A 14782-nucleotide genomic window follows, 5' to 3' on the forward strand; every position below is an offset into this window, starting at 1 on the left:
CGGGCGGGACACGACCGGGGGGGCCCGTCCTGTCCTGTCCCGTCCCGTCCCGGCCCGGAGCTCGGCACTGACCTGCGGACGAGAGATGGCGCTGTCGAGGTTCGAACCGAGCCGCTCCGCCGCTCCGCTCCAGCCGCCGCCGCTCCTCGGCCCCCGGACCGGCCCCAGCCCCCTCCAGCACGGGAGGGGAAGGGGGGCTGGGGGGGAGGCGAAAGTAAATACAATTAGTTCTAAATGTATTAAATTAATTAGTCCTGGCCCGCGCGCCGGGTGCGGCGGGAGGGGGCGCGGGGTTTGCAAACTTGCGGGGCTCTCGCACCTCCGGGCGGGCGTGGGGGATGGAGGGATCGATGCCCTGTCCCCGTAAGAAAATAATCAATAAGTGACCGGGGCGCCGCGGGGGTGCGGAGCGATGACCGGCACGGGGGAAGGGCCGCCCGCCCGCCCGCCCGTCCGCAGGTACCGCGCCGGGCACGGCGGAGCCCCGCGCTGCCCGCTCCCTGCCGGGCGCTGCCGGCTCTCCCGGAGTACCGCGTCCGGCGCTCCCCCTCCCTGCTCCCGGCCGCCTGGAGCTCCCCCGCGCCCTCGGGTGCCGGGCCGGGCTCAGGGGCAGCGCCGGGCACTCCGCCCCGGGGCAGGGCGCTCGCCGCGGGCGCGCACGGTGCGGAGCGGGCCGGCGGCGGCCGAGTCGAGCCGAGCCGAGCCGAGCCCGGGCGCGGTGCCGGCGGCCAGGAGGGGGTTAAGCGGGCGCTGACAGTCAGCTGAGCCCTGACTGACAGCCCGCAAAGTTTCCCTGTCGCTAGACTCTTATGCTAATGAGGCCGGGCGGCGCGCGCCCATTGGCCCGGCCCCGAGCCCGTGTCCCGCCTGACGTCACGGGCGCTATAAAACTCCGCAATGCTTTAAACTCTCCTGCCGGATCAAACCTTTAAATATTTTTCATCTTCTTGCTGTAGCTTTGAGGCCGAGTTGTTTTTTCTCTCTCTCTCTCTTTTTTTTTTTTTAACTCTTATTATTATTATTATTTTGGTTGCGATACAGACTTTGATTTTTTTTTTTTTTATTTTTTTGCCTTCGCTCTCTTTCCCTCCTCCCTCCCCCGATGAACCTCTCTCCTCGCTCTGCACTTTGCAGGAGAGAGCCCAGAGGAAAAGCACCATGAAGTGTTAAAAATAACAAAACAAAACAACAACAACAACAAATTTACTCGCAACAACACCAGCTAACACTTCCAGCTGCGGCTCGAGAGCTGCGAAAGAGCGAGAGGAGAGAGAGAGAAGGGAGGGAGAGAGGAGGAAAAAAAAAAAACCCTCTATGCAAAAGGCGAATAGCGAGAGCCCCGCGCTCTGATGCATCAGCGGAGCCTCTGCGAGGGATAACGCGGAGCGGGAGAGGAGCCGCCGGGGCGCACCGGATCGGAGGCAGAGCAGGAGAGCGGAGCGGAGCTCGCCAAAAATCAAGCTGGCTCACCCGGTGGCGACTCAGAGCAGCCCCCTCGCTCCCGGAGCGCACCCTTTCTGGAGGACTCTCGGCAGCAAAAGGATGGCATCAGAGCTGGCGATGAGCAGCTCCGACCTGCCCACCAGTCCCCTGGCCATGGAATATGTTAATGACTTCGATCTGATGAAGTTTGAAGTGAAAAAGGAGCCGGTGGAGACCGATCGCATTATCAGCCAGTGCGGCCGCCTGATCGCCGGGGGATCGCTCTCCTCCACCCCGATGAGCACGCCCTGCAGCTCCGTGCCCCCGTCCCCCAGCTTCTCGGCGCCCAGCCCCGGCTCCGGCTCCGACCAGAAGACCCACCTGGAAGACTACTACTGGATGACGGGGTACCCGCAGCAGCTCAACCCAGAGGCGCTGGGCTTCAGCCCCGAGGACGCGGTGGAGGCGCTGATCAACAGCAGCCACCACCCGCTGCCCGGCGCCTTCGATGGCTATGCTAGAGGGCAGCAGCTGGCCGCGGCCGCCGGCGGCTCCGTGCCGGCCGAGGAGATGGGCTCGGCGGCCGCCGTGGTGTCGGCGGTGATCGCCGCGGCGGCGGCGCAGGGCGGCGCGCCCCACTACCACCACCACCACCACCACCCGCACCACGGCGGCGGCGGCGGCGGCGGCGGCGGCGGCGGGCACCCCCACGCCGCGGCGCCGGGCAGCGCGCCGCCCTCCTCCGCCTCCTCGGCCGCCGGCTCCGGCTCCAGCGGCGGCGGCGGCGGCGGCGGCGGCGCCGGGGGGCTGCACCACCCGCACCACGGCGGCGGCGGCGGCGGCGGCGGCGGCCTCCACTTCGACGACCGCTTCTCCGACGAGCAGCTGGTGACCATGTCGGTGCGGGAGCTGAACCGGCAGCTGCGGGGCGTCAGCAAGGAAGAGGTGATCCGGCTGAAGCAGAAGAGGAGGACCCTCAAAAACAGGGGCTATGCCCAGTCCTGCCGCTTCAAGAGGGTCCAGCAGCGGCACGTCCTGGAGTCGGAGAAGAACCAGCTGCTGCAGCAAGTGGAGCACCTAAAGCAGGAGATCTCCAGGCTGGTCCGGGAGAGGGACGCCTACAAGGAAAAGTACGAGAAGCTGGTCAGCAATGGCTTCAGAGAAAACGGATCCAGCAGCGACAACCCTTCCTCTCCAGAGTTTTTCATGTGAGTTCCCACAGCCTTGCCACCTTAACTAAAAGTTCTCCGTGTGAGTTGTTGTTGGGGGCTTTGCTAGAGCCACAACCCCGCTTGCCACCTTCTCTTACCTTTTTTTAAAAAAGAAAAAAAAAAACTCAAAACAATTTTAAAACAAAGTTGTTTTTTGGGTTGGTTTTTGTTTTTGTTTTTTCTTTTTAAGGTGGGCTGGCTCCGTGTTGGCCAACCTAAAGTTCTACATGAGTTTCCTTTCTGTTTATTATTATTATTATTATTATTTTTATTTTTTTTTTGTGGGGGCTTGCTGTTGTGTTTTTTTTTTTTTAATTTGAAAGATCCAACTCGCCACCAACTCAGTTCTTCATATGAAGCTTGCTCTTCTTTGAAACCTGCCATCCACATTATATATATATATATTTTTAAGTTCATGAGTTTTTTTCTTTTGAGCTTGCTGTGTCCAAAAAGTCAGAGGTTTTTTTTTTTTGCCATCCTGAGTTCTTCATATGAGATTTGAGCTTTGCAAAAAGAAAAATAAAATAAAAAAATAAAAACTAAACAAAACAAAAAAAAATACAAAAAAAAAGGTGAAAATTTTAGACTCCAGCTTGCTGAGTTCCATCAGTTTTTAGCGTTGTTGTGCAAAACTAGAGATATGCCTAGATCAACCTGCCAAAATCAAGCCTGCATCAACCTTCGGTGTGTTCATGTGAGTTTTGGCCTTAATCTGCCAAACGTGAGACTTTAGTCTGCCATTAGAATCCCATACTCATCTCATGCATTACGCTTGCTATTTTGTCTTAGCAACAATGAACTATAACTGTTTCAAAAGACTATGAAAAAGAGACATTATATTAATAAAAAACCCTGCATGCTGGTCATGTACGGTATAATTATTTTTTTTTCTTTTGCTTGGAAATGGACTTTTGGAGACTATTATGGCATGGCATTCATCCTTTTGTTTTATTGCCTCATCACTTTTTTGGGTTGAAAGCAAAAAAGTGCAACCTTTGATCTTCCTCCTCCTCTTCCTCCCATTAAAGTTTGCATCTGCTCTAAAACTGCTTTGAGTTACTCAAAACTTCAGACTTCCTTTTAAATGCACTGAAGCATTCCCTCTCAAAAAACCTGCCAGAATGGATTTTGGTAACTTAATGTGGCAAAAAAAAATTTAAAAAAATCATAAAAAAACAAAAACAGAGAAAGAACTTTGGAAAGATGTTCAAAAACAAAATTCACATCCCACTTGGGGGGACATTGAAACCATGCTGTTGCCTAAAAAACAGTCTAAAATTAATTTTAAGTGATCTGCCCCATTTTTTTTTTTCATTTTGCGTTTGGTCATTGTCAAATGTGGAATGCTCTGGGTTCCTAGTATATAATTTAATTCTAGTTTCTGTCATCTGTTAGCCCAGTTAAAATGTATGCTACAGATAAAGGAATGTTATAGATAAATTCGAAAGAGTTAGGTCTGTTTAGATGTAGATTTTTTTTTTAAAGATTGATGCACTAAATTGTTTACTGTCGTGATGTAAAGGGGGGTAGAATTTGCAACGGGACTGTTTTAAAAAGTAGTTTATGCAGCATGTGCTTGCAACTTAAATATAAGTTGGGTATATGTAGTCCTTGCTATACCACTGACTGTATTTGAAAACCAAAGTATTAAAAGGGGGAGGCACCCCTGTTTATATCTATAGGGGTATTTTACATTTAAAATGTATGGGTTGTTTTTTTTTTTTTTTTCAAAATTGAAGTATTTGGGACTGAATTGCACTAAGATATAACCTGCAAGCATATAATACAAAAACAACAACAAAAAAATTACAAACCTGTTTAGAACGCTAATACAATTTATGCAGTTATAAAGATGGCATTACTGCACAGTTTTAAAATGATGCAGATTTTTTTACAGTTGTATTGTGGTGCAGAACTGGATTTTCTGTAACTTCAAAAATTCCACAGTTTTAAAGGCAATAATCAGTAAATTTTATTTTCAGGGACTGATATCCTGTCTTTTAAAAAAAAAATGGAAAGTAAATCTTACCACAATAAATATAAAAAAATCTTGTCAGTTACTTTTTCTTTTACATATTTTGCTGTGCAAAATTGTTTTATATCTTGAGTTACTAACTAACCACGTGTGATGTTCCTATGTGCTTTTCTTTCATTTTCAACTCTATGGTTATATCGAAAGAGAGAATAATCTACAATAATAAACTGCATTTTTTTGATTCCGTACTCAGTTTCTTAGTGTGTAGTTCAAAGTTCCATAACTGCGAGCGCAGTACTTCAGCGTGCTGCCTGCCGAAGGGGCGATGCTCACCCACGAGCTGGACTCAGAAATGTTCAGGAGGGGAGAAGGGAAAGCATAGCTCCGTGTAAAATGGAAAATTGTCACCTGCTAGGACTCCAGTTCTCTTTCAGGTAGATGAAAAAAAAACGTGAGCTTTCAGGTGCTGCTTCTGACTTCTCAGTAGTGCAGCGAGGGCAGTTTCAGTGACTCAGATCATCCCGCCAAGTTCTAGGAGATCTCAAAGGGGAGGGCTGCTTAAAAACCTGATGACACGATATGGCCCTGTATTTTGATTGTTTTATGATGGAGTGAAGTGAAAGAGAAGACTTCACATCCTCTTATCATCTGATCCCAGCTAAGCATGCCTGTCTCTAGTAAGAGATGACACTGCATCAGGCTTGGCTTGTCACAGAGCCACTTAATTCGAGATTGAAAAAATTCTTATAATTTTGGTCCATACTGCCTCCTTTTTTCTTTTCTTTGCTTTTTCACCCTTCTTTTTTCTTTTTTTTTTTTACCCTGTGGAATTTTTTTGTTTTGTTTTTGGTTTTTTTGGTTTTGTTTTGTTGTTTTTTCTTTTGCTACAGGCCTTAGAAAGTCCAGAGAGAGCTGAGGAGCGGAGAAAAAAAATCCAAAGGACTTCCTCCAACTTTTGAGAGTTATTTGCTCTAAACAATCAACCCCAAAGGTTAATGTGCTAGAAACATTCAGGTCTCTGAGCCCCTCTTCACTGCAGTTCCCCATGTCAAAGGGCATTTGAACTTTGAAAGGCTCCTCAGATGCTCGACCCAGTTCATTTAAAGCCACCTTTCCCTGAGAGCCTGCAGTGTCCCTCGGCAGAGCGCTGTCCTGCTCTCTGAATGGGATTATCTGTCCCCTTTCTGTGAGAGGCAGAGGCCTCTCTGAAGGATGCTCCAGCCTCTCTAGGATGAGGGATTTATCTCCAGACACAGGCTCATAAACCAAACACCTTTTTCTTCTCCTTTGTGTTTTTCCCCCCTGCTGCTGGTGCAGCTTCTTCCCTGCAGTAAGGTCATCCCTCCTGGGTGCTGGTGGCCCTGAAGGGGCCCTGAAGGGACAGGACCTGTTGCCATCCCTCTGCCTGGCTGGTCCAGCCCCTGTCAAGGGTCGGGCTGCAAGGTCAAGGTGTGGCTCTGAGCCCCCCTGCAGCACTTGCACCCACGACAGCCTGTGTCAGTGGGCAGTGGCTGATGCTGGAGGCACTGTGTTTCTGCTGAGGTCCCTTTGCAGGGATGGACACTCTTCTGGTGACACTCGGCTTGCTCTCTGAAGCTGATGCTGTGTCTCACCCCTCCCCAGTGCCGGGGCACCAACCTGCCCTTTGGCATCTGACCTGCTGTTGCACCAGGGTTTGAGTAATGGTTCAAGCTCCAGATTCTGGTTAATTTGAGTTCCATTTTCTGGTTAATGTGTAATCTGTGGGTAAACTGGTTGCGATTGGCCGAGCTGGGAATTATCTCCTCTCATAAAGACAAGGCTGCTCGTTATTCTGTCTCCCACCTTCCCTTCCCTGACTGAGCCTTTACCGACGCCCAGGTGTTTTTGCAGGGACTCTGAAGCTTTGCTGCTGCCCTTGCTGAGAGCAAGGAAGGGAAGGGACAAGACCTGTCATCAGCAGAGCCCCCGCTGAAGTGGTGCTGCAGCCCCCAAGGGAGCACAGAACCCCAGGCTGCCCAGAGCAGGACCACTTCTGGTCCAGCCTCATCCTCACACCCTGCTGTCACTTCAGGCTTCCTTGCAAGCAAAGTTAGGAGCAGGCAATAGGATTTTAAAAGTACTGTGAATTGACTGAGTAGTAAAGAGTGAGGAGAGCGCTGCTGCCTCCCTGAAGTGTCTTCTTTCACGGAGGGAAAAAACCAAACATCCTATTTGAATGATTTGAGAGATAAGAGAAAACCTTCCTAGAAACAGACTTCCTAGAATAGGGTGGCAAAGGAAAAATTCCCATCACACCCCCAACCTGAGAGGGGAAAAAAGCTTTCTTCCAGTTTGGCATTGTGATGACAATCGTGCTTTGCACATTAAAAAATGCAACCTTCCTTAGGCTGCATTTGAATTTTCACCTGAAACACGCCAACTGGCCGCGTGAAGGGGAAAAAATAAGGTACACATTTTAATATTCACTAAAGCAAAGTGAGTATTGGGGTTCTCTGTATGAGTCATTGCAGGGGAGCGCCCACCTTTGCCGCAGGAGTGCTTGCTGAGGACTAATTGGAACCGCTCTGCTCTGAATAACCTACATTCATTAATCACCCCTTGCTTGACTCTGGCCTCAGTCCTGCTCCCATTGAGCTCAGAGGTGCAATCCTGCGGATTTCAAAGGGGAGCAGGATCCCACTGTTCTCCCACAGGTAAAAACCGGGTGGAATGCTGCCCGGGCCAGGCAATTGGGTGTCAAAAGGTGTGTGTGGTCTTAATCTGCCCATCACTAACAACATCCTATTTTTCCCATAGTCCTGTAGTGCCTTTCCATTTATTAACTACATTACAAAGAACTTTCATGTGACCGGTGCCGGGAGATACGTGCGTGGACAGCGGCCCTTTGCTGGCTGGGAAATGGTGTGCATTGAGGTTCAGCCCCCTCCTCCCTCCCCAGCTCACCTTGCCCCTAAGCTTTTTTAATTTCCACCCCCTAAAACGAAACATAACCCTCTCCTGCCCTGCCTCCAGGCTTCTGCTGAGCAGAGGCCGAAGGTATTTTTTTGGTTTTGCTACAGCATTTTCCCTGCTTGAAAAAATGTCATCCTGGACTGAGTCCTAAAAAAAAGACGGGAGAAGGCAGGGAAATATCCCAGTCACACCAGTGCATATTTATTTCCTGAATTATTTCTCCCTAGGCATGCAGCGAGAAGTGCCCGTTTGCAAACTGAGCGGGGAGAGCTTCTATTTATTAGAAAGTCTTCATCACCCTTTTAAAACAAAAACTCCAGCGCTGAATCAAAATGTCACTTGAAAACTCCCCCCACGCAAAACATGGCAGCAAATTTTTAGTTTAAAAAATGAACTTTCCCAGCTCTTTTTTCTTTTCCCTTCCGAAAGCTTTTATGCAGCTGTTTCCTCCCCCTCCCTCTGCGTAGTGTGTAGGAAGTTCTTGATCTAGAATCATTCATAATTTTAATACCAATTTCTATTTGACATAATATACTAATATCAGATAGAGAGTGTAGCTGCTTCCTGGATTTAGGGAGGAAATGATGCATATATCAGAATTATCTGCTCAGATGCCAGAACTACATTGGTGTCATTTCAGCATGTGCTGTGTTGAAAGGAAATCCTCTATATTTATTACTCCGATCATCAGAGGAGCTAAATGGACCCACTGTTTCTGACACCTGTTCAGATGGCTGAATTTAAAATTTCATGCAGGAAAAAAAAAATAAATCCTACATACTTCAATGTTAGGAATTAAGGTTTTTTTTAATACATTTTTTTCCCTCCCTCTTTCCGAATAGTTGTGTTGTAAGCGGCTGCCATGAGGCTTGGGCATTCCGGGGGTAGCTATGGAGAGCGGGATAGATTTTGTTTGCTCAGCTCTCACAAAAACCAATCCTGCTTGAACAGAATACACACACACACAGTCTGTAACCAAATGCTTCAGATCTCTGTTTTAAGTGCAGGTCTCAGTATGAATAACATGATGTAGCACACCCCAGAACGTGGCAGAGGTGAGCGGCCGAGAAAGAACTCGTCTTTTCAGGAAGGAGCTGAGCACTGAACCACTTCATAATTTTAGGGCTCCTCTAATGAATTTTTTGGGCATAGCAGGTACAAATCAATAGATTAAAATACTGTACACTCTGCTGCATCTAATTCTTGACTGCCTGAAATTGCGGGGGAGGACCGAGAATAACATTTGTCACTCTGAGGGCTGAGTGCATTCAGATTTGTGAGCTCTAAGCCAACACAATGCAAAAATAGTCCAGGATGTGACTTAAGTTATCAAGTGAAAAGCAAGAGGCCAGGGATCTGCGAGGCTGTAGTTGGCAGACAGGCAGCTCCATCCCGAGTTATCTATCACCATATCGGGTTGACCCGGCACAGTGTGACAACATCTCAGTGCCCTCGATGCACGCTGCCTGTATTTCAGCACTCTCTGAAACTATCATTTTCGTTCACTATTGCTGCACCCACTTTTTTCCCTCCAAATTCTGGCTTTTAAAACTGTGTCACTTGCAACACACAGTGAAGCGTGCAGGCCTTTAATCGTGGTGCAGCGAGTGACGAGGACAGAACTTGCCCTGCCTCTCTCCTTGCTTGTTTTGAAGCCCTGTGGACTTTGTGACATGATTTGCTTTTTTTTTTTTTTTAATTAATAAATGTCATTGTTTTGTAATGCATCTCAATGCAACACTTTACATGGAAGGACTCAAAGCCAGAGCAGAAGTTTGCTAGAACTGGTGTTTCTCCTCCATGCAGAAAAAAAATCCCCAGTAAATAACAAATCGAGCAGTGTCCTCAAGTTTCCAGCGGGGGTAGAGGTTGGAGTGTCCCTGGGTGCTGCTCTCAATTGTTAATTCATAAAGACCCACAGTCCTGAGCAATGCTGCCCCAGCTTGTCCTGATACAGCAGAGATGCCGATGGCTGTGGACGGAGGCGTTGAGCCTCAACACCCTGTTCCAGCGAAGGCTCTGGCATCTCCCTGACATTCAGTCCTTGGGCTTTCCATTAAATTTGGGTATCCCCGAAAGGCTGCAGGGTGTGGGGACAGCGGGGTGTCGGCAGAGCTCGGAGCCCACACGCCTTTGCCTCCCTGCCGCCACCCGGCCGGGGGAGCAGCAGCCCTGGGGAAGGTTCTGGCACGGATTTTCACCTCCCTGCTTCCAGCAGCTCCTGATCGCCCCGAGCCGGGGCTGTCTGTGCGGGGATGCGGCCCCTCCCCGTCGCTCACGGCACCGGGGCCGCGGCCGGCAGGGTCGCTTGGGGGGCGGCCGGGCCCCCTCGGGGGCTGCCCTGAGCCCGGCCTGGCCAGGCCGGCACGTCCAGGGACACAGCGGGCACAGCCCCCGGTCCAGGCACAGTTCTGATCACGGGCACAGCTCCCGGCCCGGGCACCGCTCTGACCCCAGGCAAAGCCCTGTCCCCGGCACAGCCCCCGGTCCAGGCACAGCTCTGATCCCGGGCAGAGCCCTGTCCCCGGCACAGCCTCGGCCCGTACACAGTCCCCGGCCTCTGCATAGCCCCCGGCCCCGGCACAGCCTCGGCCTGGCACAACTCCCGGGCACAGCCCTCGGCCCCGCCACAGCCCTGACCCCAGGCACAGTCCCTGTTCCCGCTATACTCCTGGTCCCTGCCCCAGGCCCGGTCCCTGTCCCCGGCCACAGCCCCCGAGGGCTGCAGCGGCCGCCCAGCCGCGGGTCCCGCCGCAGCCAGGTGCGGGGGACAGGCCCCGCCGCCCGGGAGGGGCGGGAAGGTGAGGACAGCATCCGCTATTTGTTTGTTTCTTGTTTGTTTCTCTCTAAATCCTATCCCTGCAACAAAAGGGGAGTCTGGGCGGAACTGTGGATCCGTCTGGCCGCGCATCCAGAGCGGAGCTCCGGTTGTTTCCCGGCGGCTCCCACGGGCCGCCCGGCCCTAGGTATGTCCACAGAGCACTTCCCTCGGCTTTGGTCACAGTATTTCCAATTTTTCTTGTTTTCTTTTTCTTTTTCTTTTTCTTTTTCTTTTTCTTTTTCTTTTTCTTTTTCTTTTTCTTTTTCTTTTTCTTTTTCTTTTTCTTTTTCTTTTTCTTTTTCTTTTTCTTTTTCTTTTTCTTTTTCATTCTTTTTCTTTTTCTCATCCTTTTTTTATTTCCCTTCTCTTACCCTTTTTTCCCTTTCCCTTTCCCTTTCCCTTTCCCTTTCTCTTTCCCTTACTACTTTCCCTTTCCCTTTCCCTTTCCCTTTCCCTTTCCCTTTCCCTTTCCCTTTCCCTTTCCCTTTCCCTTTCCCTTTCCCTTTCCCTCTCCCTCTCCCTTTCCCCTCTCCCTTTCCCCTCTCCCCTTTTCTCTTTTTCTTTTTCCTTTTTCTCTCTCATTCTTTTTCTCTTTTCCTCTTATTTTTCCTTTCTTTTTTCTATTTCTTCCCCTTTTTTTCCAGTTCTTGAATTTTCCCCTTTTTCTTTCTTTCTTTTTCCTTCATACCTGTGCGCACACAGAGACAAATCTAAACCCAACGGCAATCAAAGAGATCTTTTAAAATGACTTTTTGGATCAGGCTTTGAGTCCTCTGCAGGGAGCAAGAATGGGAGCAGGCAGGATTTACATTTCATGGCTTTTAAAGAATCTCAAGTGCGGGGAACGGCGTTTGCCGAGGCTGAGTTTCACAAGTCTGTGTGGATGTGCCTCAGAATGTGTATATGATTAAGCTTAAAGCCTTCTTCTGTAGGAAAGCAGGCAGATTCCCTTTCATGCAGCCTGAGCCCTGCTTCTCCAATTTTGAAACAAAACTTCCTGCCAAGGCCTTGGCAGTGGGATAGCACTGCTGAAGGGGATGGGATCAGGGTGTTGGTGTTGTCTCCCAAAGCTGAGGTGTCTCCACTGCAAACAGCCCCCTCTCCCTCAAGCACTGAGAGCCGTGACAATAAAAATGATCCCAAAATTGAACCTAACAAGACCTAGTATTTTTTTTTACTTTCCTACCCCTTCCCCCCAGCTTGACTGCTTCCAAACTCCCTGATGAAAGCATTTTAATATGTAGGAAGAGCTGCTGCAGTCTGCAATGCGATTCAGTGTTCTGTGGTGTGGGATGAACAGATTTTCCTTTCCGTAGGGTTTCCTCCTGCAAAGTCATTGTAGAGGAGGGAATACTGTAAGATTAAATCTGGTTAAAATACTATATTCATGTTACACCAGATACGGTCTCCAGACTGTGCACAGTCTTTCAGCTTCCTTTATTGTGAAATCCTTTTAAAATAGCACAGTATAGTGTAGAGAACTTATTGAAGTATAACTGTCTTACACCAACTCTGTCAGATAAAATGAAGGAAAGTGATCAGGCTTCTTAAATTAATAAATCTGCTTAGTGTCTCTGGTTGCCTTCACGCTCTCTTACTGTCTTTGACTCTTTCCTTATTAATAAACTGGTAGTTAAATAAAGCTGCTAAGTGAAGCAATGCACCTTGTCGGTGGAAGAGGGTTGGTGTTCCAGGTGTGCTGTGCTGGGAATGGTTGTGGGTTTAGGGCAGGGATGGCCACAGCAAAGACTGAAAGCAGGCTGACCACATCAGTTTCTAGATGCTCCTCAAATGTGAGGCCTGAGTACCTGTTCCTCTCAGCCCCCTGCATTAATAACAGGATGAATTAACCGATTGGCATGAAAGGAGAGGTCGTCCTGAGAAAAATGACACCAAAGGTCCACAGGAGTCATTTGCTTTTAGAGATCCCGGGCCAGGTGCCAAGTATTGCATTTATCTAAGCACCATCCTGTTCCTCAAAAAAACCTCAAAAAACAAAACAACAAACTCCAAACCTGAAAGAAAAAAATCAAATTAAAACAATAAGGTAGCATATTTTTTGGTGGTCAGTGGGTCCTTTCAAAGAGGGGTAGGGTTCTTCTGAGTGGGGAGCCTTGGGTGGGATGTGGGACAGGGATCATTCAGCTGGCTCTAAATGTGCTGGCCACTTTTGTTTTCAGAGCTGCAGAGCTAATCTGGAATCAAAATGCTGGAAAAGAGCCTACAGTTTGTCTTGCCTTTTTTTTTTATTCAAGTCGATCGGGCTTGTGGTTATCCTTGGTCTGATTATGCTGCACGGTTCCAATAAATGCACGGAGCTCAAACATTTCTGCAGGCACTTCATAGGAAATACATGTGTGTGTCTGTGCATGCACACTCAGGGAGGGAAAGTTGATTGTAAGGGACACAACAAAATATCCATATTTAAGAAATGTGGATTGACTCACTGACTTATCTCACTTATTGTACAAAGATTCACTCTGTGTTGATTTTTTTTTTTTAAATTAGGTTTTAAATATGTGTTGACAGGATGAATTTGTACAGTGTGAGTAACTGCAGGGGGAAATGACAGCTCTGCTTTTGTTATTAAACTACTGTCTTGAAAATAATGGACTGTGTACAAAAATTGATTATTATTTTGCCAATTACATTAGTGCAGCTAATAACAATCATTAAGAAAGAAATACAGAAAGCTACACACTTTCAGATATTAGAAACTGATATTCACTGGTGAGGCAAAAAATACGTGTTCTTAAGGTAATTTGTCAGTAAGAATCTCCTGTTATTAATGTGAAATAAATACTAAATGTTTGAGCTAGAAATGTTTCACTTCAAACTGTGTTCATTTCTTCTTCACTCAGCCAGAGTTAATAAACAGTACAAGAGACTTTCTAAATTTAATTTAAGATTTGCATATAAAAGGTCCTATTCTGTACCATAGTGGCACAACAGACAGGCTTTATGATGTTAAATATTCCTTTTAATAATAGTTTATTTTAATATATTTACTAAATTAGGTACCCGAGAGAATCATCTACAACGGTGATGTGAAAATCCCTGTTACCTGAGGTCAAAAATAAAAGGTATGTCTTCCTTTTCATTAGCAATTTGCCATATTTCAGCAGGGGTGGTAATTTCACTGCTTTGTTTTCTGCTGCTAAGATGGTGCTTTTTGCTCAGCCCTGGGGAGCCGCTCACAGGCTGTGGTGCAGTTTCCTGAGCTTTTGGGTGAGGCTGATTTCAGGTGCCTACAAGAACCACTTGCAATGATGGGGCTTTGTACTTTTGTCAGCCAGGCAGCTCTCTCGTGTCCCACACCTCATATATAATGCTTTGCAAATGTTTTCTTTCTTTTTCTTCAAATGCTGGCGTTCAGACATCAGCTACGGGGATTAAGGATGGGTCTTCTGAAGATCTCCCTCAGATCTTGATGAAAATCATGAGTCTGTGTTAGATGACTTCAGTACTTACAAATTACAATAGAGTTTAATTCACAGCACTGCTTTCCTCTGGAAATTCATGTTCATTCAATCTGTCAACATTGACTAAAAAATATGCTGCTAATGAAAATGTGGGAATTAAAACTTTCAATCCCTTCCCCTGCTAGACTCAAACAGGCACTTTATTTTTTTTTGTTCCATGGAATCTGACTTTTATTGACCTTGACTATAAAAATACTAAGTGGGTTAAATGAGCACCAAGGTTGCAATGACAGATTCCTGTGTGAATTTTTTTTATGAAACCTCCTATTTTAGTTAAGAACACAGCCTGCCGTGCAGCCTGCCACGCTTTGATCAACGGTTAAGTGCTGTTAGAAACAGCTGAATTTTATTAGCTCATGGAATTAAGCTAGTTTAAATAATATATTTAATTTTTATCTTTTAAAAGAAATGTAACTAATAAATTAAAATAATAGATTTCCTTGTTAATTTTGAAAATAAATTTAAGTAACAGATTTATTATTTAAAATTTAAGTGAGGATGGGGAGGATGTAACTGGTGCTGTAGCCTGTACATTAAATGGAACTGAGAGGAGTTTTTGATGGTGTATGGGATGTAGGAATAGATTTCTCAAGGAGCACTACAGGACCTTCATTTTAAGCCTGATGCTCCTCTTACTTCCCTGAGAAACACCCTGGATAGGGTTTTGCCTGCATTGCTTTTTTTTTTTTTTCTGTTTTTCACCACTGTAAATGAGAAGGAAGCCAGCTCACTCGCATTTTTTGTGAAAACTCAGACTACAATATGCTTTTTTTGCAAGAATAGAGCCAAGTTGCTATCAGCTGAAGTAAATACATGAAGTGTGTATTTTAATAGCAAAGGTGCAGCACTTGTTTCATCAACTTGCTCTTGGGGAACCATTTCTAATTTCAATGATCCCATAGGAAAATCTGCCATGCTTCCTGTAATTCATATATAT

General features: G+C 47.2%; 1 protein-coding gene across 2 annotated transcripts in view; it reads left to right on the forward strand.

Moving 5' to 3' along the window:
* The first annotated feature begins 951 nt into the window (after nt 1-951).
* MAF (MAF bZIP transcription factor) overlaps nt 952-14782 on the forward strand; it is a 182926-nt gene continuing 169095 nt past the window's right edge. For both annotated transcript variants that reach the window (XM_064722823.1, XM_064722822.1), the window contains exons 1-2: nt 952-2630; nt 13381-13446. In XM_064722823.1, coding sequence (XP_064578893.1) covers nt 1543-2630; nt 13381-13414 — 1122 coding nt within the window. In that variant the 5' untranslated portion in view covers nt 952-1542 and the 3' untranslated portion in view covers nt 13415-13446. The remainder of the gene's footprint in view (nt 2631-13380; nt 13447-14782) is intronic.

Source organism: Zonotrichia leucophrys, chromosome 11 (assembly GCF_028769735.1).
Source record: "Zonotrichia leucophrys gambelii isolate GWCS_2022_RI chromosome 11, RI_Zleu_2.0, whole genome shotgun sequence".
NCBI lineage: Eukaryota > Metazoa > Chordata > Aves > Passeriformes > Passerellidae > Zonotrichia > Zonotrichia leucophrys.